The sequence below is a fragment of the Denticeps clupeoides genome, chromosome 5 (assembly GCF_900700375.1).
Source record: "Denticeps clupeoides chromosome 5, fDenClu1.1, whole genome shotgun sequence".
NCBI lineage: Eukaryota > Metazoa > Chordata > Actinopteri > Clupeiformes > Denticipitidae > Denticeps > Denticeps clupeoides.
Window position 1 is genome coordinate 19,684,070 of NC_041711.1, and position 24,687 is coordinate 19,708,756.

At 40.6% G+C, this 24,687-nt stretch overlaps 3 protein-coding genes across 4 annotated transcripts; 1 reads left to right on the forward strand and 2 right to left on the reverse strand.

Moving 5' to 3' along the window:
• Window positions 1–162: 162 nt before the first annotated feature.
• On the reverse strand, window positions 163–7,456 carry htr1fb (5-hydroxytryptamine (serotonin) receptor 1Fb). The gene is made up of 2 exons (XM_028980566.1): window positions 7,355–7,456; window positions 163–1,672 (listed from the first exon to the last, which is right to left on the reverse strand). Exons 1-2 carry the CDS (start codon window positions 7,440–7,442, stop codon window positions 543–545), a joined length of 1,218 nt encoding a protein of 405 aa, XP_028836399.1. The 5' UTR covers window positions 7,443–7,456; the 3' UTR covers window positions 163–542.
• A 1,688-nt stretch (window positions 7,457–9,144) lies between these two features.
• On the reverse strand, window positions 9,145–12,029 carry chmp2bb (charged multivesicular body protein 2Bb). Its single transcript, XM_028980870.1, has 6 exons — window positions 11,852–12,029; window positions 11,558–11,649; window positions 11,181–11,375; window positions 10,981–11,083; window positions 10,522–10,628; window positions 9,145–10,118 (listed from the first exon to the last, which is right to left on the reverse strand). Exons 1-6 carry the CDS (start codon window positions 11,883–11,885, stop codon window positions 10,005–10,007), a joined length of 645 nt encoding a protein of 214 aa, XP_028836703.1. The 5' UTR covers window positions 11,886–12,029; the 3' UTR covers window positions 9,145–10,004.
• Window positions 12,030–12,407: 378 nt separating this feature from the next.
• creb1a (cAMP responsive element binding protein 1a) lies at window positions 12,408–18,233 on the forward strand. 2 transcript variants are annotated; one of them, XM_028979582.1, is made up of 8 exons: window positions 12,408–12,550; window positions 14,445–14,543; window positions 14,802–14,948; window positions 15,629–15,729; window positions 15,817–15,956; window positions 16,057–16,239; window positions 16,385–16,538; window positions 16,652–18,233. In XM_028979582.1, exons 2-8 carry the CDS (start codon window positions 14,454–14,456, stop codon window positions 16,794–16,796), a joined length of 960 nt encoding a protein of 319 aa, XP_028835415.1. In that variant the 5' UTR covers window positions 12,408–12,550; window positions 14,445–14,453; the 3' UTR covers window positions 16,797–18,233. The 2 variants fall into 2 exon arrangements, with proteins under 2 accessions (XP_028835415.1, XP_028835414.1); XM_028979581.1 differs by having other exon boundaries at window positions 12,431–12,550; window positions 14,402–14,543; window positions 16,652–16,796.
• Window positions 18,234–24,687: the final 6,454 nt, after the last annotated feature.

Genomic DNA, 24,687 nt, shown 5'->3' on the forward strand with positions numbered 1-24,687 from the left:
ATTTAATCACATTATCTGACTAAATTTCAAGGAAACATGAGTATGCAAATATTCAGGATCGAAATGTCATTGTATAATACTTATAACCACTTATATCAAGTGTAAGTAGAATGCTGTTCTTTATTTGCAGAAGTTGAACTTGAGATCACTAAGAATGAGGAGGTAGGAGTTCTGTTTTGTAAAAGAAAATATCTTGGTGAATATATACATTTTGATGGCACATTTCAGTTCTAATGAGGAGTGTTCTGTTTCAATGCTAGACTTTTCATCTCTGTAATGCTTTATTATTACTTCCAGATGTCACACTGTGTTCCTGGAAGAACAGCATTTATCAGCTGCTTTTCAGAGCCTTTTACCTCTCCAGCATTGGATGGCAGAAGAATCTGTTCATTCAGTTTATGGTGATTGTAGAAGCTGCAATTCCACTGAATTCAAGTGTCCAAGTGGCACATTACTGACAGATTTCAGTGAACCTGTAATTTCCTTTGTCGTAGTTATAGGTTCAATTTAAATATGTGTTTGCTTCCAGCAACACTATTGCATCAAGTATTTGCCTTGTGATGACTGCAGTGAAATGGCAAAAGTTTTAGGAAGGCTTTTTTGAAGTCTTCATTGAAGATGGTGTAAATTAGTGGGTTGATGAGAGAGTTCAGGTAACCTAACCAAGTTAGCCCATCAGCCAAACCGACAGAGGTGCTGCAAGTGGGGCAGGCATTAACAATCACCTCCTTTAAGAAGAAAGGCAGCCAGCAGATCACAAAAGCACCCAAGATGAGTCCTAGTGTCAATGCTGCCCTCCTCTCCCGAGTTGCATAGGTCCGGCGGCCCTTTTGGGACCTCGTGTTCTGGTTGGCAATCTGGACACGGTCACACTCGAGGGATAAGTCAGAGAAAGACTTCTCAGTAGGGCTTAGGGTGCAAGGACTGAGTGGGCCGTCCTTGTCTGAGCCCTCACCATGGAGCATGATGCTGCTCACCGTGTCTCCCATCACCCGGCTGCTCCCCCGCCGGTTACGCAGGGTCTGAGCAGCCTTGTAGATCTTGTAGTATAGCACGAGTATGAGGGTGAGGGGGATGTAGAAAGCTCCTAAAGTGGAGTAGACTGTGAAAGCAACATGATCATGCTCAATCCAGCAATCCATGACCCCTTCCTCCGTCGGTTCTGGCTGCCGTCTCCAAATCAGCAGTGGCAGTGACACCAGGACGGAGAGCACCCAGACAGCGGTGATGGTTACAGCTGCACGCCGAGCTGTCCGTTTCTGGGAATACTCCACAGCATTCGTGATGGCGCAGTAACGGTCCAAAGCAATGGCTGCAAGGTGCATGATGGAACATGTGCAACAGATGACATCTATGCCCAACCACATGTGGCAAAGGACCGGCCCCAGGAGCCAAACTTCCTCTATAATGTAAACAATACTGATGGGCATTACCAGAACAGCCACCAGGAGGTCTGTCACGGCCAAGGAGCAGATGAGGTAGTTGGCTGGCTGGTGGAGCTTACGGGTAATCAAGATGGCAGTGATGACCAGGGAGTTGATGGCAGTGGTAGAGACTGCCAGGACGGAAAGAATCAAGGACAGCATGATTTTGCTTGGGCTGCCCCTGCCTGCCAGTAACTTTGGAACATCTTCAGCAGAGCGGTTAAGCAGATCCATAATTTGTCTCTGTCCTTTGAAGGAGAAAAGATAACAGAGATCAATGCACGTTTCAGCTTTTCATTGCAGAATGTCAGTTGACTGATTACCCTACGAGAAACATTTTAATATCCTATCATGGATCACTGCACTATCAAAGGCTAAACTTCAGTGATACCCCAGTGACTGTAACCTAATTTTGTCATTTTAAGCCAACTTCATCACACTTTTTCAGCGTGACTCATACTAAACACTTGTTTGGTGAGAAACGTGCGTCAATCCTGGATATTTCTTGAAACTCATTGTGACTCACATACCATGTGTGCTCCCAACTCTAATCCCCCTGTGCTGTTAGATAATGGTACACAGTAAAACCAATTTAAGTGTTCAGATCAATATTTCATCTATTTTCTTTTCATAATAAGTATCCATGCCCTTCCAGCAACAGCCTTTTAGGTGATTCTAGAAAACGTAACCATTTCATGTCAACATCTGTGTATCAAGTAAGTCTCTTTTTCTTCTAAAAGCAAACATCAAGAAAAAGGATGTCAACAATCTTAAAAAATGATTTGGTATCTGATTGCATACACACTTTTCAGTATAGGTTCAGGTCCAGGGTGGTAGAAGCTAAGTGGGTAGCACACTCACCACTGAATACAATGTTGCAGGTTAAAACCCCACTTAGTACACTTGCGCATTTATCAGATGCCCAGAGTGACTTACATGTTTGCTTTTGAAATGTCCATCATAGAAATTCTTCATTGGTTTCACCTGGGACCGATCTGTAAATACTTTGGTAATTGTAAGTGAATTAGCTATTCTAACATCTAGTGGAAAGTCATTCCACCACCTAGGACAGAAAAGATGCTAGATGAATGAATTTCCTAGTACCTTGAGAGAGCAGTGATGGAGATTAGGTGAGATTGAGTTGCAGAATAGGAGCGATGAGAGATCTGAGGTAGGAGGGTGCTGACCCCTCCTTGGCATTGTAGGCAAGCATCAGGTAATTTATTTGCACATTTTGCTAATAAGTAACAAGTGTATGAAAGAAGCTGAGTCTGTAATGGTACATGCTTGAATTGCTTTGGAATTGAACGAATATATTGAACTTTCAAATCCATTTATTGTCATAAGCAGCACAACATTTTTCCTGCATGGCACATATGCCCAGACACAAGGTTAATTTGTTTTAATTAGATTCATTTCATCACAGATACAAAGTATTTTAAATGTATCACATCTAATTTAAATATATCATATATATGGCATTATGTTTATAATAGAAGCAGTCACATTGAAACTGGAACCAGGATGTATTATGTCATGTTGATAAGTGACAGAGTTTCTGTAGCTTCCTGTCAATCTTGCATACACCACAGGAGTTGAATGAATCACTCACACCATGAGAAATGTACCTTCAAACCAACAGGAAGAAAGCCTGCTAACACTGACATTCTTATCTCAAAGTAGCATTACAGTCAGCATGCACCTTCCCATTGTGAAGTCAGTGAAGTCTAAACCTTTAGGACAATAAAAAAAATTTAAAAAAAAACACTGGGACACATATTCCAAATGTATATTAAAGTGACTTCTCATTAGCTCCAAAATGCATTGCATTGTTGATCAGTCCCTTAGATTCTTAGGTATATGCTTACTTCGAAAGAGCTCTCATTGTTCAGTTGAAAATACTAAGAAAAGGGCATGCAATTAATCATAGATGTGTTTGGATCTTCAGATCTTTAGAGGGTCCTAGGTCCAAAACCTTGAGAAAACCCACAATGACAAATTTGTCTTCACTAGAACTCCATAATTAGATTAAAAATATGAAAATGTATTCTCTGAAAAATAGTCTCTCCAGGGTTTGGTCAGATGGTCTAAAGGTGGCGTTTTAATGAACATGGACATTTATTCAAAAGGCTACCATGAGCCAACCAACTTTCACATTCCTTCCAACATATCCTAGTACCCAAAATATGCATTTTTATAATTTATTAGGTCAGATAATGGATGAGATTCTGTGCCAGAAATTTGCTCTCATTAAATGATCAACATCAAAGGGATGGTTAAAAAAGGAACAAAAAAAGAACAGAAATTTATGCATTTATCTGTGGAGGGTCATTATCAGTGTCCAGCAGCCAGTGAATAGCCTTTGCACAATACTTGGCCTTAGTATATGTCTAGAATAAATAGTAAGTACAGTTGCCTTAATATACTGAAGCTGTTCAATATCTGACCAAAGCGGAGACTTCATTGTAAGGATGGGAAATGAAAGTGACTTTTTATAGTGCACGAGCGCCACAAACAGAATGAGGGTAAGATTTATCTGAAATTAAATCAAACATTGGCAAATTAAATTGGTGTTCTTTGAATGATCTTTTTTCAGATGAAACAGACTGGTGCTAATATCCACTCATCTGAAGAGAGTCGTGAAAGGAGAAATAAAAAAAATTGCCACCCAGTTCTGTGCAGGTGCTTTAATAAATAAACCCATTCAGTTTTTGCTCAGTTGACACAACATTGAAATCCTTTGGGCAATAATACTATGACATCATGCATGGCAAAATCCACATTGTACAGTAGATAATTCATTACTTAGTCAAATAAATATACGGACTAATTTAGGTATATATTCTTTTATTATTGGGGAATAAATTAAATGCTGAATATTTCCACCTGGCTATGCTGTGTGGATCTATTTGATGATCATCAGGAGATCACATTTTGTTAGCCAGTCAATGACAATTTTATATTTTTCACTAACCACTATTTCAATCAGATGTGCAAATTATGCGATTTACATTTACATTTATGGCATTATCAGACGCCCTTATCCAGAACAACTTATAATCAGTAGTTACAGGGACAGTCCACCTGGAGCAAAGTGGAGTTTGTAAGTGGGGATAGTAACTGGGTCTTCTGGTTCATAGATGGGAATGTTACCTACTAGGCTACTACCATAAATGTTTTTTTAATGACCAGAAATGACCATGTCACCAATATTTTAGGTAAATACATTCCTTAAGGTGATACTGACATGAAATTCTCACCAAATGTCCATAAATGTATGTTATGTGAATGGAAAAAAATAATGTTCTTTTCCCACAGACAGAATAGGCTGAATTTCATTTGTGGCAATCAGGTATGCTGCAGAGAAAGCAACTGGTAATTAGGGTGGGAAATTGGGTTCGCTGCTGGAGGAGTGCATTAAGAATGGTGTTAAAACCCTAGATTAAGAAGCAATAGCTGTCAACACAAAGATGCATCAGTTTGTCCTTGGCCACAGTCAATCTTAAACATATTTGTCTCAACAAAATCATCTGAGCGACATTCAGCTTTGGTGTTGCAGTGTTAAATTGTTGGAAGTTCATGGCCAATGCAGTGCCTTTCAAATGAATTATCTCTGGCTGTTTATTGGCTGTTGCCAATAAAATCTTTGCTCTTCTAATTTTTCATTACTATAAGGTGTAAAGACAAAAGTTTCAACATGTATTATATCATCAGCCAATTTAAACTCTGGATCACATGGTACTACAGTCGCACCTTCATTTCCACTCTCTGCCCACATGATGCAGGCACAGTTGAGCTAATTAATGTCATATTTTTTACACATTAATTTTACATTTTACATTTACATTTACAGCATTTTTCAGACGCCCTTATCCAGAGCGACTTACAATCAGTAGTTACAGGGACAGTCTCCCTGGAGCAATTTAGGGTTAAGTGTCTTGCTCAGGGACACAATGGTAGTAAGTGGGATTCGAACCCGGGTCTTCTGGTTCATAGGCGAGTGTGTTACCCACTAGGCTACTACCACCCTTGCAGTGATTAGCATATTTTGACAGTCCTGTATCATAAATTTTTGGTCCTCTTGCTGCTTCAACTGTCTGTCTTTTTCTGTTTTTGTCTTTTTATTTAATATAAATTGTCACAGAATCTGTGAATTCAGCACATATTGTCATAAAAAAAACTGTACTTTTTTGGCACAAGAAGGCAGTCAGAAAAAAGTAACACTCACATTTAAGGTATTCCAGGTATTCCACCTAAACAAAGCAACCTAGAGGAACCTTCTATGATTATTTAACATGCATACAGCTTCCACCGCATAAATTAAATTAAAATACAGTGTTACAAATCAAGGTTTGGTATGTTCTGGCGTGGAAGCTGGATGAAGAGGCATCAGTGCCAGCATAATATATAAAAATCACTCATGAGCCATCACGATAAATAAAGTAGTCCTCACTGACTGTGCTGGCCTATAGGACCTCATTCACTATTTCTATTAATAAAATAACATAGTCCCTGTCTCACCCTATACACCTTATGCAGACGGTATAAGCAAACAGGGTTGATGCAGGATGCAGGTGTTTTGGGCAGACAATGAGGGACCTCACCAACACACTCCAAAAGACCCACCTCACGTCTATCAGTCAGAGCCCATGGGCACAGCGAGACTAGGATGCTAACACTAGTAAGTGTGGAGGTGCTCCTCAGGCTGGCTCTGTCAGGCACTCAGTCCAGTCCATTTGTCTGGATCAGAAAGGGACAACAGATGGAGCGTCACACATACACTTCATCCTTTGCAGACTGGAGAGACGAGGACGGCCATCACGACTGTTTGCCTGAATAACCACCAAACAAAAGCCCGCCATCACATCCAATTTTTCAGAAATTTGTCCTTGTCACAATCAATTATAATATTTGAATGTTGGAGATCTGAAATGTAATTTTCTGATCTTTGATAAAGCACAGAACGTACACAGCACATGTAATATGAGTAAAACAGATTCAAGCCAAGTCCCAAATTTGAGCTCATGAATACAGTTTAAGCATTCATATATAAATAAAGATAAAATTGTACATGTTGCTTGAAATGTGTCTCCAAGAAAGAGAGCATCTTAATGTTTTTTTTGCCCCATCTATATCAAGCTTATTCAAGCAAACAACTGGATTTATGATCAAATCATATCTTTTCCTGTCATTTTCATGAAATGTGTTTTTTTTCCATGATTCAGACGTGGTTTTAGTTTGAATTGTCAACTGACTCATCCTCTCTAGATGATCCAGCAATGTATGCGACTACACCAACCCACCCTCGCAAAGGAAATCTGAAGTCATACAGAATGTCAAGAACATCCTTTGTACCACAGGACTATCAACAAACCTGCATTTTCCAGTGACCTTGCTGAGTAAATCCTTTATGCCTCGTTAGAAAAGGGATGTTTTCAGCGCCGGTTATGTTACGAAGGCTTGCCAGACATGACAAGAGGAGAGGCAAGAGCAGCTTATCTTTTGCCAGCACCGGATCTGACAGGGAGACGTGGTCAGCATGCAAGCTGATAACTCCTGTAAATGTTAAGTGCGTTTTCACATCCCCACACCTGTTGTCACCTGACTAGGAAAAAAAAGCACTCCAAATATGACAACTTGATATCAACTTAAAATCAAAGAAGGTCTCTTGCTTTCCAAAACCATGAATATGGTTTATTATAATTTGTATGTATGTGTATATTATATGTATGTATGTGTATGCATGTATGTGTGTGTGTGTATACACACACACACACAAGCCTAATGATTTTATCATAATGCAATTATGTACAATTATGTTTCATTATCAAACAGATGCGCTCGTGCGGTAAAACTATTGATAATAATAGCAAGTACTCCAGTACTTCACTGCCCACTTGTAGTAGCGGTGGCGGAGGTCACCCACTCACCGCACTCCGGGGTTGACGGCCCTTCCTCTTCTTCTTTCGTCTGTTTCGTGCCTTGTCGCGGAGGCTCGGTGGAGATGATGGTGTTCATTGAGGGTCTGATGCTCGCCCACTCTCTCGAAGTGAGAACAGGCAAGGTGGCGCGCACGGCGACGGGCACGCGGAGAGCGGTGTTGCCAAGTTCGCTTATTATCAGCGCATTCGGCCTCGTTCGCCTGCGGGTTGCGGCATTTCAATTTCTGGGATGAGGCTGGTTAATTACGCAATTACCTTTTTAATCATTCAACGATTCTATCTTCCTTTCTATTTTTTATCCAAAATAAAAAGAATAATCCATTGGATTCATAAACCTCTTTCACTGAATATGGGATAATTAAATAACTTTTAATACACAGCCTTCCGGATGTTTGTTTTCTTATAACCATTGAATGATGGATGAGATTTGGAAGTCATGGCAGAGATCTGCATTTCACCCTCTAATTACATCTGAGCAGAAAAGGCTACACCCAAAAAATGTCCTGATTGTTCTAGTGCTTTCTTACTATACTACTGTGTAAATTATAGGTGTAGTAAGAAAAAGAAAAATTGTACCAGAAGTCATTACCACATTACCAGAAGTCAAACGACATTACCAGAAGTAATGTAGTTTGAAAATACTTCTTACTTTGTTTGCACAGTCAAAAAGCGCATAAAAGTCAGCACAGCTTCTTCTTCAGACCAGTAATTCTTGGGCTTTTATTAGCCCAGCTCAATCATATGAGTCACAGCAGGTGAATCTTTCAACAGTGCCATGCTTATGTAACCATGAGGACTGTCAGACATTTCACACTATCCCTATAGCGGAGACGGTCCTCATCCTCTGCATGCCAAAGAAGTGCGCAGCAACACAACCCAATCGGTGATAAATTCAGGGAGGACGGGAATGCTGTGTGTATTCCGGGCATGCTGTCACGATCCGCAGCAATCTCTGTACACAAGTGAAGGGTAACATGGCAAAAAGCGGGATATAAACAGTGGCTGCAATCCAGATGCCAGAGCATTGGTCAGTATGATGGCTTTCAGGACACTTGAGATTTGTGATAAGGCCGCGATAAAGAAGAAGGGCGGGTTTGGAATTCTGGGCACTGACAGAATAAAATGTCACTCCTAGATAGGATTTTCTATTGTTCCATATGTAACAGCACATAATGAATCATATATATATTTTCATCCAATCAATAACGGAGGCAAGACAACTGTAGGTAAATTTAATAAAATGGCCACGACACAACACAGTCATTATTAGTCACGCAAGTGGGATTTACCAATGCCGATCTTATTTCAGATATTTTATTGCTGAGTAAATCTACCTGAGATAGATTCAGCATGGCCAGAGAGTGAATGACTGTGAGCCAAGAGGTCAGATGACCCTAAAACATCATTGTGTCCCTGGATGTACAAATACAGATTGTAGGGTACAGTGGTTGGCCTAGCGGGTAAAAGGTTAAATGCAGAGGGCACATTTTGTGGTGTCACCATGTGTCACTTCACTTTCTTCAAACATTTCAGTATATTAAGGCATGTGACTTCTCCACCATCATAGGGCCTGTTTTGACTGGCTGGTGTATTTTAAATTTCGAATTAACTCATACATAATTGTAGACCCAAAAGTCTAACTTACGCACTGATTGTAGACAGTTGTTGGGATGTTTCATGTTGTTAGTCGCCTGAACAGTAAAACACTGCAACCTAGTGTCGAAAGGCAGGAAGTAATTATCAGCATTATATTACACATAACCGTGACCAGTAAGTGGTTTGATCTGAAAATGCATTTTATTTATGGGGGGGAAAAAAAATAAACAAAATCATCTGTAACTCTGAACAAACAGAGCCCCCGTTTCTGTATACAGAGACAACAAAAGTAGCAGCTATTTACCCCAAATTATTTACACCCCTGTTAACGTATCATATTTTAAAAGCAATGAGCTAAAGTACACCACTCAACTTTAATGGTAAGGTTAGGGGCGCTTGTTTCATAAATTTACAGATCTGTTATATTTTCTTTAATAGTTTAAAAAATAAATAAAGACGCATTTTGTGGTGCCTGTGAATTTGATTGTTCTTATCTCCCAGAGGACAAGTAGAACGGCATTCAAGGCAGAGCCTTGTGAAAAGGTTTTTGCTGTAGTGCCAGATGAAAAGGGAGTTCAGGAACAGGGTTGATCGATAAATACAAAGAGGCTTGCTATGCCCAATGATGCAATGCACCATTTTTCGGTCATAGAGGTAGAATGGCACTAGAGACAGTGCGACATATGAGATTAGCACAAATCTAGTGTGCAACAGTCAGTAACCGATATGCAGTGCACTCACTTTATTAACGGAGTTACAGTCGTTCATACAATCTGACGCATTCCCAATATATGATGTATAACTACCCTGAGCCAGAGAAAATCTAAACTGTTACTCCAGAAATAAGCCTATCTTAGACAAAATATCTTACAAAATATTTAACAATAATAAAATGCAACTGCCTTCTGTGGCACTTTTTCCCCCCCAGATTAGGCAAGTTTGGAGTGTAAATGTTTGTGTTTATATGATAAGTACATGCATCTGGGCTTTGGCGGTCACGGTGAATGCAAGAAATGTAGTGTGAATGTGGGTGGGTGTGATGTCAGTCCACTCCCAGCGCTTTGAGCTGCCGCTCAATTTCTTCATCTGAGATTCCACTTGCTTTGGAGGTGGAGGCCGTGGGGTTGTGCCGGCTGGCCGATGGGGCATTAGCCATCTATATGTGATATACTCAGTGTTAAAAATAGAGCCTTATAGATCACTACAGTTATTTCAAGTTGATGAAAAGAAACTATCATTGAACAAAAACAAGGAAATAAAGAACACTTCTCAGAAGTGGCAAAATGATGCTTATTGAAAAGCCCAAGGGGATCAAATGGAAATAAAACTTTTTGGAAACGTCTAGTTAAACTATAACTTATATATATAATTTTAAATGTTCAGAGAAATCCTAAATTATACAATGGGAAAGGGATGCAATAAAAGGGATGCAATAAAAAGAAATTGATCCTTAACTTTGTTTTTATATAACTCACATTTATCAACTAATCAATCAATAATTTATTATGCTACATGCAGACACCTACTTTTGTGTGTATCTGTGGTTAGTTCTCACTCACCTTTCCTGAGATCTCAATGCCAATCTCATCCAACACCTGATTCACAATGTCCTGAGATTCTTCCTCATCACCAGAGTCCTCAAAAAGGTCATCAAGGGTGTCATTCACTGAAAGGTAATCAGGGAACATATGAGCTTAAAGTATCCATTTCATTTCTAAAACGTTTTTAATGATTAAAAAAAAAAAAAAAAGAATGTGAATAAGCATTTAGAAATTATGTTTTGTGTTGCAGAGATAAATTGTTAATGATGTCGTGATCATGGTCACCAGCTAGCAGCAGTCCATTTTGTTTCATAACACCAGCATGTCTATGAAGAAGCAATAAGGTGGAATATTTTGCCACATGGAGAATTGTTAGTTAGCATTGTTAGTTAACATAATTTCAAATCCATCTAAATTATTGAGTTTAAATTACTAATGCACACATGCTCAATAATAATAAATGTTATAAGATCTTACTCATCTCCTCCGTCATTTCCATCTTGGTAGTTTCTTTCTGGAAGTTCTGCATTGTCTGCATGGTCTTCTGGGGATCCATCTTCTTATTGACCGCCTGCATTGTCTAAAATTGAATTACACAGCAAGAATGCATTCAGGGGTCTAAAGTGCCTGCAATACGAACAAGCACATTAAAGCCCCATGAAATTTTAATGTCTTACTTTGGTAGTTTTAGCCATGGCCCCAGCCATCTTCATCTGGGAGTTCATGAGCTTTGTTTGTGTTGACATGGATGTGACCTTTGAACTGACCGCGTAGGTGCGATTCTTCTGTTTTCTTAGCTGCACTAGCTGCTTAGCTAGAATCGTACAGGCCTCCTTGTTGCCAGTTTTCGCCATTTTCTTGATTTCCAACTCCTACACCGTGTGAAATTGCATGTTGAAATTAATTTCTTAAAAGTCTGACGAGAGAGAGAGGAGACTACAGAACACGCCCTGATACCTCATCAAGTCTCTGGTTCTCTACTTATGTCCTACACAATGCCACAAAGTGTAAACTACACTGAGCCAGCCATCCAGGGGGATGTGGAGGAGCTCACCAGCTGTTTCTCCTGCTTCTCCAGAGCTGTTCGGTCTCTGGTGATCTGCCTCTGCGTTCCTCTGAGCTCTTTGGTTTGCTCTTTGATGACATCTGAAAGCAACAACGCCAGAAGGCTTAAGGAACGTGTAAACATCCACTGTACCTGCCCTGGCGAAATTTTGAAATCTGCGAGACACTTTCCTAAACGAGGCCACGGGTACAGGCTGAAACTGGAAAGTCTAGTTTGCGGTGCGAGGTGAAACGGCAGGGCCATCACCCGGCAGTCAAGTTATCAAGGCAAAGGACAACTCACCATCTACGGTCTTCTTCTTGAATAACGACGCCATTGTAACGTTTAACCTAGAGCGATAATGCTACTGCTATGTACAAAAAGCAATGTGCGGACTACAAATGGTGGAGCGAACTTCAGCGCTCGTGTTTCATTTCTGTACTTCCTGGTCGGTTTGCGAACAGGAAGAAATGCTCCGTTTTCGTCTGCGTGGGGCCGCTTCCTCATTGGTCTGAAACGGAGTCGCAGTTCCGCCTGGCCAATCAGAATGGGTGAAAGGGGGCGGCGCTTCGGCTTCCTGACATTTACCGAGATATAGAGTTTTTTTGAGTGATGAATGTACAAGTCACACGTACAATTCAGATGTGGCAACTTATCAGTCTGTTAAACCCCGATTGAACATTAACATTTTATTTCTCCGACAGCAGCCAATTGCGTCTAGACAAGAGGCTTTCATGCGCTTGCGCGTGGAGACCCAGCCTTCGTGTATTTCCGCCACAGTTCGTAGGCACCTCGAGGCCGTTCGTGGCCCGTTCGTCCATTTCCGTGAGCGAATCGGATCGCCTCGCCCGTGAATTAGGGCTGATTTTCGTCCCCTTCGTTCTCCGTGTTGTTGTCCTCGGTGACGCGACGGAGGTGTAGCCTGACGCGGTCTCTTACGTGTCGGACTGAATAAAAGTGGAGCTCCGAGGGCCCGGGAGTGACGAGCGGAGTCTGTGTCGGGTAAGAAGAGGCGCGTTGGTGGGGGAGAGCGATAACGCGCACTCCGTATCGGTTCATATACCGCAGCGTTGGGGCTGTTTCTAACAAAGAGATCATGGCGGCGGTGGGCATGTTTCTGCTCAAGCCAGGCAGCAACCTAGCCCACTGGCTTTTAGACTATGACTCAGAAGCTGTAGTTTTTGCCGGACACCGATCAGATGTGTACGATGATTAATTAGACACATCTGGCGTCTTCATGCATAGCCGTGCTACGAGCCGCGGATCCTTTTTTTTTCCTGGGCGAGCCCAGCATGTTGTCCTGCTTGTAATATGGTGCTGTTGGCCAGCATCTTGAAATTGTACAGAAGCGTGAGAACATGCAGCCGAGCTGTTAGCTAGCGGGGTTAGCTTCCCCGCTGCTTGCATAGCACAGCCCGTTTCTATACAGATCGCAAGCAGATTTTTTGCTAAAGGACAAAATATAACCCGACAAGGTCTGGAGGAGTATCCGGAACCTCGGAGCGATTTTTTTTTTTATTTTGCAGCGAAAGCAGAGACTCAATTGTACAAGACTGAAAATGTGAATTCGGGACCGGAGGGAAATCAGAACAGCACGTCTACATTTTTCTTGGTTTTACAGCCTCTTTTAAACAAGATCTACTCTTTAATGTATTTTCCACTTTTTTTTTTTTTTTTTTTTTTTTTTTTTTTTTTTGCAAATTCAAGTAAAATGCCACAGTTCAACAGAGAAAAAAATCATTTACACATGCAGCGCAATAGGTCATGACTGCGTTGATTATTCGCAATGATCTGTTTTATTATTTTTTGTGGATAAACCAATATATTAAAGTCAATGTGTCCATATTCTCTGTTGACATTTTTGTTTGAATGCTTCCATTGATCAGTCGACGTGAACATCAGTTATAATTTCACTACTTAAAAAAACACCAAATATTAATGTAAGCTTCACCAGTTCTTTTTTTGTACAAATCTCCTGTATTTCATTGCATTTTCTTCAACACACTCTGCCTTGACACACTCTACAAACTGCAGATGTAAAAACCGACTGTTGTGTAAGAAACGAATCCGGAAGTAAAAAGGCGGTAAATTGCTGGCGGCCTGGGCTGCGTCCCCGTGCGCGTTCCCGTGCGCGCGTGACCGCTCTGCCCTGACCCTCACCCCCAGAGCGCCTTCTTGACCCCTGACCCGCTCCCGTTTCCAAACGCGCCTGATTTCATTGTTTTTCACACCAGAAGCAAATAACTGGTTTAATTTTTTGTGTTTGAAATTAAAACTGGTACATATATAGTGTTTGCGTGTGATATATATATATATACATACATACATACACCTTTAGTGACATATTGTGCAGTATAGCCCAGAAATCGACTGCATATGCACAAATAAATGCCAGTCACTCTGGTTATCACTTTATTTTGATTGCCTTACTTTTTATTCATATTAACAATTCTCATTAATTTTACAAATACTTATACAGTTGAGCTTATTGACTCTTGGTTTGCAAAGTATAAATTATTATGTGTTTGTGTTGCATAGAGTTGGAAATGCTTTGCCTATTCCATTTCCTTGGAATGTATATATTGCAAAATTACCATTATATTCTTAAGTAATGTGATAAACCTTTCTTCTTTTGTATCGCTGACCCCACTGTTACCTGGACAATGAATCAACTCCATTATATACATGTGCACAGTGCCTTTTTGCTGTGCATGTTCTTTTCAGCCTAGGTGCCAAGTAGCAAACTGTAATAAAAGGACAAATATAAATGTTTAAAATAGATAGGATCACTGTAAAGTAATAATTTTCTGCTTCAAAAAGTTCCAGAGGTTTCCATGTTCTCACATCCAGAAGTTTTCTTTCTCACTCTTGCAACCCCAACCCCACCCCTCTCCAGGCTATCTAAATGACTATGGAGACTGGAGCAGAGGTCCAGCCGGGTGGGGACACTGCTGTCTCTGAGACAGACTCTCAGCAGATTGCTACCTTGGCCCAGGTAAATGGATTGCTGATCTCTGCCTCAGGGCTGTCAGAATAAACGTCCCCATCATCCAGGCTGAGCCAAGAGCATCACATTGATGTGAATACAAATGTTATAAGGCAGGCTCATTATTCAAGTGAAATATAATTTACTCGTCCAGTAAGCAGTTCTATATTTGCATTAATCCTACAGCATATCCAGTGTTGAACAATATCTTCTGCCTGCAATGGTCTGGAATTGTCTGGATCCCTAACACTTTCTTTTGGCTTTTAGGTTTCCATGGCAGCAGGTCAGGGCAGCGCTAGCGGCCCTACGGTCACTCTGGTCCAACTGCCCAATGGACAGACAGTGCAGGTGCATGGGGTGATTCAGGCTGCGCAGCCCTCAGTCATCCAGTCTCCCCAGGTGCAGACAGTCCAGGTGAGCTTGTCTCGGACAATGTCCAATTTTCTGTGGTGTGTTTATTATCGCAGTTGCGATGTCAGATCGTGATTGATATTAAAACCAGTGTATTTATTACTGCAGGGGGCTTATTACTTTTTACAGGGTTTTATACAAACACCACACCTCAGTTCTCACTAGGGGTGTTGAAATCAAAGCTTCTACACGGGTAAACGAGACCTTTATGCTTGTCTTTGTGTGAATGTAGAAAATTTATGGGACTGATAATTGTAATCGAATCAGACCAGGGATGCCACACCCACCCCATACAACAGAATTTATATCCAGCATTTCCTTTTCAAAACTTACTAAAATTACTATTATTTAAACTTGGGATAATTAACATTTGCAGTGACGTAAAGAGAACTGTTAATTTAATGGTTTGTGGTTAATTTCTGTGTGACTTTGATATGCAAACAAATGCCATTTGAGTAATTGCAATATGACTTTTCCAAAATCATGCATCCATAATATTTATTTACATACAGATTTGTGCTATTTGTGCTAAGTCCATGCTGAAAAAAAGAGGAACAATTTTCCACCAATCATTTGTCATAATTTAGCTTTTGTTGTTGTTATTAAAGGCCTGTGTTTTAAACTCACTGAATGTGTAGAAGAGATCTGCCATATATGTATGTTCGCATTTTATTTCTTGACAGATCTCCACTATAGCTGAGAGCGAGGACTCACAGGAATCAGTGGACAGTGTTACGGACTCCCAGAAGCGGAGGGAGATATTGTCACGGCGCCCTTCCTACAGGTAACATGCTGTCTGATCGCATCAGGTCTGTTTCCAGGTAAGTCCAATCGTAATGAACCGCTCTTTTTCTTCTTCTTTTACATGTAGGAAAATTCTGAATGACTTGTCTTCGGACGTACCGGCGGTTCCACGGATAGAGGAGGAGAAGTCAGAGGAGGACTCCGCCCCTGCCATCACCACAGTCACTGTCCCAACACCCATTTATCAGACCAGCAGTGGCCAATACAGTATGTCTACACTTAATCTTTTTTTTTTTGTATTTTGTATTTTGCTTCGGAGTGATGTGTTTATTTATCTTTGACCGTGTACATCACTTTCTTGTATCAGTCGCCATCACTCAGGGTGGAGCCATTCAGCTGGCCAATAATGGGACGGATGGGATGCAAGGGCTGCAGACACTTACCATGACTAATGCAGCTGGAGCGCAGCCGGGCACCACCATCCTGCAATATGCCCAGACCAGTGACGGCCAGCAGATACTGGTGCCCAGCAACCAGGTGGTTGTACAAGGTGAGAGGGTATTTACAGTGCTCTGTGGTACCGTGCCTCATTCTTGGTCAGAATTATAAAAGCTACACCTATTAACGTTGACAGATGTCAGTATAGTTATCTTGATACTCATCGTTTTCATTTTCTCTTTACCTTTCTTCCTCAGCGGCTTCAGGTGATGTTCAGGCCTATCAGATTCGCACAGCCAACACCGGCGCCATTGCCCCCAGCGTTGTCATGGCCTCGTCCCCAGGTCTACCCAGCCAGGGGGGTACAGAGGAAGCCACACGCAAGAGAGAAGTCCGCTTGATGAAGAACAGGTAAGAGAGAGCGTCTCTTTCTTAGTCTGTTCTTGTTCTTGTAGATGTTCAGAATGTTGGCTTTGTGTGTGAATGTGGCTTCTCACTGCCTGGTATTTCACAACTCACCACAGGGAGGCAGCAAGGGAATGTCGCAGGAAGAAGAAAGAGTACGTCAAGTGTCTGGAGAACCGGGTGGCTGTGCTGGAGAACCAGAACAAGACCCTTATTGAGGAACTGAAAGCACTTAAAGACCTGTACTGCCATAAGTCCGAATAGTCTGGGGAGCTCGAGGAGGTTCAGCTTAGAGCATCCAGAGACAGAGACTCTACTGCAGAGATGTGTCTGGCCACTAACTCCTCTTTTTCTAATTCTCTCACTTTCTTTTATTTCTGTTTCTTGTTTTCCTTTTTATTTCCAGATTTTAAAAAACAGCACCACGGGAATTCAATAGGAAATAGAAGAGAGCAAGAGAGATCGAACCCAGATATTTTTTCCCCCATGTTAAAGGTGAAAGAAAACTTCTGGGTATCTAATTAACAGGCGAGCAAGTTCTCTCCTGTGCAGTAGAGTTTTTTTATTGGAGAAGGAGGAAACCAGGCATGGACTTACTAAGGAGGTGGAACCTTTCTGGACTGATGTGCACACAGCGTTTTAAATAAACTCACAGCGTTGTGTGATTTTCAAAGGTAATGCAACTAGAGAAAGATAATCAAATGCATTTCATTGTATCAGGGGCGGTGACAGACTTTTTTTTTTTCCCTTTACAAGTTATGATCAATAGATGAAACCAATACTTTGATTTGACATATTGATCTACATTTATTGAACGTAACCTGGGTTATGTCTTTAAAAAGGCATTTTAAAAGGCATCTGTCTAGTTCCTTTCTTAAGCACTGATGTAAGGAGACAGTATGGGCCGATGGCCAGATGTGTGTGTTTCTGGGACCCGTTTAGCTGTTTTTCAGTGCTCAACAAAGTCATGAGACGGAAATAATATTCTGGTGAAGAAATTTCCATACCCCTTCTTTTACTGTTACTAACATCTTTTTGGTCTGTTTAACAGCTACGCACATGTATTCCTCTGTTTTGAGTTGTTTGTTATGATGTATGCTTTTTGGCTTGTATTGTATGCTTTTTGAGGGGATTAAAATGCAACGTGGCTTTTGTTACCAATATAACCATAAAATGTGACTAAGAGGGGAATGGAAAATTAGTTGCCATTGTGAATATGAGCCGATTTTTGGGCAGGGGTTCACCTCTTGGCAGGGAATTCATTTTTTCCCCCATCACAGACAGATTAACATTTTTACTGTCACAGTACAGAAACAGATTTGTGGGGTGATATAAAGGCAAATTGGCAGTTAACTTTCACACAACTTTTTAAGAATGTTCTACATCAGATTTGAAGACGTGGTTTCAGACTCGTTCTCCCCTGACGTGTCTGTAATTGCCCTGCTGGGTTAATATATCTTGTCATTTCTAATTGGATAATAGAACTCCATGCTGTATTACCTTTTTGTCCTTTGCCATTACATGTAGCCATATGTTATGTTGTATATGCATCTTATTTTTAAAAAGAAATGTTTGCATTTTTCCATTTCTTTGGAGTATATGTTGTATTTTTAAACATTTATCTGTATGTGAAACAGAACCACAGAATCTGTACTGGAGCATTTTATTCAGCAATTACATTTTGGCAGCTGTTGATACCCATGGCATCCTCTTAAGTGCATTTGTTTGCGCAGTCAGATTATTGGGGACGTGTCTAAAGCTTTATTTAGCTAAATGTAATACAAGGTAAACATAGCCATAATGAAGTGATAATAATGTGCTTTTTGAGGTTTTGCACAATCATGTCAGGTTTTAACATGAAAGTCTTTTTGTCAAATTTGTGCGTTTGTCATAAACGTTGCGTGGGGGCCTCAGCCCTTTTTAACAGTTAGTGGTTCTATGAAATTGTTTCTGTGAAAATGCTTCTTGCTGCAGAGCTGGTATTTGGTAACAGATCATCTCACAGTTGAGATCACCTGCCTTTGCAATCCCAGCCACATGATTGGTTGAGCCAGCCTTTTGTAGGCATGAGCTACCAGGAACAAAAAGACAATCATTTTGTATCATTATCAGCCAAGGTTTACATATGAATACTTATGTATCATTATGAGAGTATTCAATACTCTCATAATGATTTATGAAGTTCATTTGAAATCATGTAAATGCTCGTTGCTCCCAATGCAAAAGTGTGCCATGTTGTTTGTTCCTGTTATAAGCTTGGTTTCCTTAAATAGTTAAATCGGTATTTTGATTTAATATACAATCCATTTAATGGAAACATTGCCACATAGCCCAGCGATACAAGGATTAATCACTACCATTAATAATGATGGAATGTACTGTGACTGCAATTCTTTGTGTTACTATTGTCCAAGTCCCAGTGAAATATTAACAACAACAAAAAAGTGAAGTGATTGTCATTGTGAAACAGTGCAGCGCATCACACGCTGACACAACAAAATGTGTCCTCTGCTTTTAACCATCACCCTTGGTGGGCAGCCATGAAAGTCGCCCAGGGATCAGTCTGTGGGGTTGGAGCTCTGCTCATTGGCACCTTGGCGTTTCGGGATTCAAATGATGATGTTAACTGAAAGTGTGTGTGTGTGTTTTTTTTTTTTGTTGTTTTTTTTTTTTAAACTAAGAATGACTTTCACACTGCATTTACTCACCTGGTGTTTTTTTTCTCTAAAAACCTGTCAAAGAATGATGAACAATTGAAGCTACTAGATGCCATTTACAGCATTGTGTAGTTGCGTGGGAGTGTGAGAACTTCATATTGCTGTTCAGATCAGATTAAAGTTGAAAGAAAAAAAAATCCATCAATGCATAATACAGCATGAAATGCATTATAGCCCTCTCAATTTTAATGCAAAATTGGATCAGTGTACTTTTCAATCACTGTCCTGTTTAAGTGCAACTATTGACAGGAGGGATAATGACTGATGCTAGTTACTTCATTTGAGAATTTGCTATAGACCCACAGGGAGTATTAACTTTATTAAGTTGCAAATTAAATGCAGAAAATGCACACAAGTTTAAAACGATAACATTTCTACTGGTGATACCTGAAAGTTTCCTTTAACAAAGGGATGTCCTGTATGTTGTTGACAATAAGAGTGCTGTCAAGGCTGCTGAATCTACTGGGCTGGACCACTGAAATCAAAGAAATATGTAAAAGTAAGTATCCAAATAGGGAGGAGGCCTATTTATTGTGTAAAATTATACTGTCATCTTGGAGACCTGCTATGGTGATTTCTTGTTCAGGCTGTACCACAAACATTTTAATAATTCATTGTATTTTTGTATTGTTTCATTTAATTTTCTTGTTCCTGTTCACTTTTTTTAACCTTTTGCCCCAGAGCGTAGAGGATGGAAGAACCTTGTGGCCCATTCACCATTGAATTCATTCAGAATCCAATAGAAGAGACTTATTTTGACAGAATGAAAGATTTAAAAATTTCACCAAAACAGCTTCTGTTACAGGGCTGTGGAAATGAGGACAATGTGCTTGAATTTAGGACTTCATTCCTTTGGGCTTCTTTGTCAGACAATTTGACTTCTTTCAGTAGCAGCAGCCGAGGGACAATGCACACCGGGTATTATTCACACAGGACAGCCAGTCCTCACAGAAACAGCTGAAAACATATTTATTTGATCAATTTGTTTCATTACAGGATATTGGATGACTGCAGAAGAAGAAAATACATTTTCAGTCACCTGTTTATGAGGTAGATATCCTGGCTGTTGCATAGCCTGGGTTACCTTTATGCCTTTGAGCTCTGCTGTGTCCGAACAGAAACATGGCCACAGCCGACAGCTGCAGATGATATGTGTAGATGCATCCCTCTGATGGCTACAAATCTCATTTTCACCTTGCAGAGGCACGGCTTCTAAAATCTGTCCATTTTCTCTCAATAAGGCAGCACAATGCAGGGATATAGGTCATTTCTGAGGATCATCTCACGAATCATGCCGACTATAACAAAAGGACACAAAAGAGGCTGCTGCCTGTTACCATATGGTGATTGGACATTTACAAATGCAAATCTCATTGTCACACACAACTGACCCATTAAAATTTTAATAGAATTATAATTGCATACATAGCTGAAAAGGTTATTTGGACTTAATTGGACTTACACCCATCATCTATAACATTGAGACCACATGGTGGAATGCCAGTCAGCATCATTGGGTCATGGGTTCCCTGGTTTGCATGATATCCACAGATAATAAAAAAAATACAAGGTTAATTCCACTTGTGAGTGTGTGTGTGTGTGTGTGTGTGTGTGTGTGTTAGACTCTTTCAAAATACCTTTTAAACAAGTGAGTTTTCAAATGTTTCTTAAAGGTGGTAGTAGTCTTGGCTTGTCGAATGGAGCAGGGCAAGTCGTTCCACCAGCCAAGGACAACAAAGGAGAATAGATTTGATTGGGATCGGAAGAGGGAATTTTTAGTCTAATTTCGTTTACAGATCTGAGAGGGTGTGCAGGAGTGTAGCTAGCTAGTAATGTATTGATATAAGAGGGTGCATGTCCATTTACAGCCCTGTAGGCGAACATCAAGGATTTGAACTCAATGTGAGCAGCTACCGGGAGCCAGTGGAGAGAGGTGAGAAGAAGCATGACATGGGTGTGTTTCGGCTGGTTGAAAATGTGGCGGGCTGAGTGGCCATGTATCTAGCTCAGGTGAAATTGACACCGAACAACAATAGCAAAACTAATACATTTACATTTACAGCATTTATCAGACACCCTTATCCAGGGCGACTTACAATCAGTAGTTACAATCAGACAGTCTCCCTGGAGCAACTTCGGGTTAAGTGTCTTGCTCAGGGACACAATGGTAGGGATTTGAACCTGGGTCTTCTGGTTCGTAGGCGAGTGTGTTACCCACTATGCTGCCACCGCCTCCTCCAGTGATCCTAGTCACAAAACAACAAAACACAAGCACTCTTACTATCTAAACAAGCTAATCCAAGACAGAGTCAAAGTTAATTCACTCACCTCTACAGAGAACCACACGAGAATGATTACCGCTGTTTCTCAGACACCTGTCTGTCAGAACCAGGATCAACATTTTCAACTGTTGGAAGTATAGTAGGTCTTCTTTTGGATTGAAGGCCAGCCTATGGAACAAAAGCCAGCTTTCACTCCCCAGATGCTACCTTGGCAACCCATGACACAGCTGTTCAATGGTTTTCTTTCTTTGGACCACTTTTAATTCTTGACCAACTCAGCCCAGGAACATCATGTTACCTTCTTTTAACACATCAACTTCAACAAGTTTCACTTTCTGCCTAATATATCCAATTCACTGCCAGTTGCCTTTGTTACATTTGACATTTGTTATTTTATGGAGTATTTTATCAGTCTATGAGTCTAATATTTGTCTGCAGTTTCAGCTTCAGTAAAACATCCTCTTTTCAATCCGAGCACATTTTTATTGACAGCTACACAGGGTACAGGGTAAATATTTCAACCTTTTGACCATTTGACAAAAATTATGGTTTTTCAATCACATATGGCCTATTACACTGTTGGACACAATTTTAGAAGAGCATACAGTAATAATGTGAAAAAACAAGTCATAGGCAGTGAGTCAGGAAGAGCCATACAGGAGAGAACTAGAAAGTCGTATTTCTGTTCTATACCCAGAAAGCTGTGCAGCTGACCAATTAAGATGATTCAGTGCAGTAATAAGGAATCTTCTTTTAATTCCTATTTTAAATACATGGAATGGGCACGTGAACAACAATAATGAAAAGCAGAGTTGAGAAGCTTAACTCTTTTCTTTGCAGACCTCAGAATGGAATGTGAAATTACAGTCACAGAACAAGCGAATGAAAGGGTTTCTTTCACATCAGAGATGTGACACGACTCTTCAGAAGCTAAGAAAAGAAAGAGAGACAGGGAAATGATCTGATAAAGAGGAGGGAGGGATGGAGGGAAAAGATTAAAGAGGAGGGTTTGAATGATAAAACCAGATATAATGGAATGAATTAAACCAAAGAAAATAAAGTGAATAAACAAAATCCTCAGCCTCCTTGCACTCAGTGCTGCGCACACACACACACACACACACACACACACACACACACACACACACAGCAGATAAGTGCACATTATGACATACATTCCTTACAGGATACCACTGAAGAAAATAAAATTCAGCCAACCATTAAAAAAAACTACATGGTCAGCTCTCCCATGAGGAGGAAATGACACTTCCTCCAGAAAATATCAAGACAAGCTACATTTGAGCGGGTGGGGTCGCCATCCAGAAGATCCAGATCCAAAGGTTACATGCAATTTGTTGTAACTGGGGCATGAGTGAAATAGTTAACAGTGAGCTGGACAACGCTGGAGACCTGGCTTTCAGTGTTCTATACAACTATTTTCCCTGCACATATATTTAGAAGTGACAAGATAAGTGCATTTTAATATGTACTGAACATCCACGTGATTTCAGGAAATTAAACTTGTACAGAAGAACAGTGTTGTGAATGCTTATCCGAATAGCTGATTTCAGTAGAACAAAAGGCCTTTGCGTTGGTGCTCTGTCCCCATGAATCACCCAGTTTCCTTTGGGCTCCGTTTTGACACAACAGATCCATGGCGAATGCAAGTTCACAGTTCATGGATAACATAACTGCAGGCATCACTGCGTCTGGGCAACACATGCAGTGCGATTCTCTCTTTATTGCGCTTTACCTTTGTGCCAATAACACCAGAGCGATTCAGGCAGCATGTACTGTACATGCTAAAATATGACAGGCTCACATTTTATTAAACAAATACAATAATAAAAAGTATATAGGATGTATAGGGCTTTATATTGATTCTTCCTGGTACGAATCTAATTTCTTTACACATATCAAGTCTCTGCTGCTCAGCAGGTCAGGGAAGTGATCACCATCATTTCACGCTTAAAAGGTAAAACAACAGCACCGGCACAAAGAAAATTGAGAAAAACATCTCCAGAATTTCACACTGCCTCAGCGTCGTAATCAAAGCAGCCTGTCTCATCAGTTTCGCCTCATCTCTCGGGTAGGTGCCATTATATAAGCGGTGAGAGCAAAATACTGCATATGTGTTATGAAAAGAAAATGCTTTTTTTCTGTGTGTGTATGTATGTGTATGTGTGTGTGTTTGTTTCTATTATTATCATCAAGGAAATAGGAAATGTCAATTTAAAATGACCAAAAGCAATTTCCAACCAAATTACAGAGTGCTAACATAAATCCAATTAGATCCTTTTAGAGCGTGTTCAGCTGGTGCTCTCAGGGCAAGAAGGGGTAAAAAAAAATCTGTTTTGTAGCAGACTGTTCTGCAGACAGATATCATAGCATGTGGCTTCCTTTCACAGCAAAATATATATTTCAGGGGCTCAGTGATCACCGAGTGCCATCAAAGAACAGAAACAGCTTTACTCAACTTACATTTACAGCATTTATCAGACGCCCTCATCCAGAGCGACTTACAATCAGTATTACAGGGATAGTCTCCCTGGAGCAACTTAGGGTTAAGTGTCTTGCTCAGGGACACAATGGTAGTAAGTGGGATTCGAACCCGGGTCTTCTGGTTCATAGGCGAGTGTGTTACCCACTAGGCTACTACCACCCTCTGACTTTTTCAAGGTCAAACCAACAATTCACATGTGCAGACCTTCAAATCCTAGTTTGATGTCATATTTTTCACATGAAGTGAAACTCGCTTAAAGAGATCTCTACAGTATTTAAGTTTTAGTTTTAGTTAGTATAGTTTAGTGTGTGTGTGTGTGTGTGTGTGTGTGTATATATATATATATATTTCTTTTATGATATGATATGGGGGGGTCTGTATTTCAATATACTGTTGTACTGACAATAAACCAAATCTTAAATCTTGAATCTTGCTTTTGTGTGTGTGTGTGGAACCGGGTGCCCCACATCTCAACCCCACCCCCATCCAATCACTAGTCCTGTGGCATGGGGACTTGTTTGGTCTCTTGTGTCCTTGCATGGGTGTTTATTTGGTGGAGCGCTCTGTTGAGAGCGTCTGTAGCCTCCTCAGCTGGGACAGGAGGGATGAGTCATCAGCGCTGGGCTGCAGGGACAATCCTGTTTACTGCAGGC

What these genes read in the sequence shown, in the direction of transcription:
- htr1fb (XM_028980566.1), bottom strand. Translation starts at nt 7,442, where the DNA reads ATGAACACCATCATCTCCACCGAGCCTCCGCGACAAGGCACGAAACAG. An exon ending in GCCGTCAACCCCGGAGTGCG is followed by an intron (nt 1,673 to 7,354) that starts GTGAGTGGGTGA and finishes TCTCCTTCAAAG; the next exon opens with GACAGAGACAAATTATGGAT.
- chmp2bb (XM_028980870.1), bottom strand. Translation starts at nt 11,885, where the DNA reads ATGGCGTCGTTATTCAAGAAGAAGACCGTAGATG. An exon ending in CAAGAAGAAGACCGTAGATG is followed by an intron (nt 11,650 to 11,851) that starts GTGAGTTGTCCT and finishes TGTTGCTTTCAG; the next exon opens with ATGTCATCAAAGAGCAAACC. An exon ending in AGAAGCAGGAGAAACAGCTG is followed by an intron (nt 11,376 to 11,557) that starts GTGAGCTCCTCC and finishes CACACGGTGTAG; the next exon opens with GAGTTGGAAATCAAGAAAAT.
- creb1a (XM_028979582.1), top strand. Translation starts at nt 14,454, where the DNA reads ATGACTATGGAGACTGGAGCAGAGGTCCAGCCGGGTGGGGACACTGCT. An exon ending in GACCAGCAGTGGCCAATACA is followed by an intron (nt 15,957 to 16,056) that starts GTATGTCTACAC and finishes TTCTTGTATCAG; the next exon opens with TCGCCATCACTCAGGGTGGA. An exon ending in GTCCGCTTGATGAAGAACAG is followed by an intron (nt 16,539 to 16,651) that starts GTAAGAGAGAGC and finishes AACTCACCACAG; the next exon opens with GGAGGCAGCAAGGGAATGTC.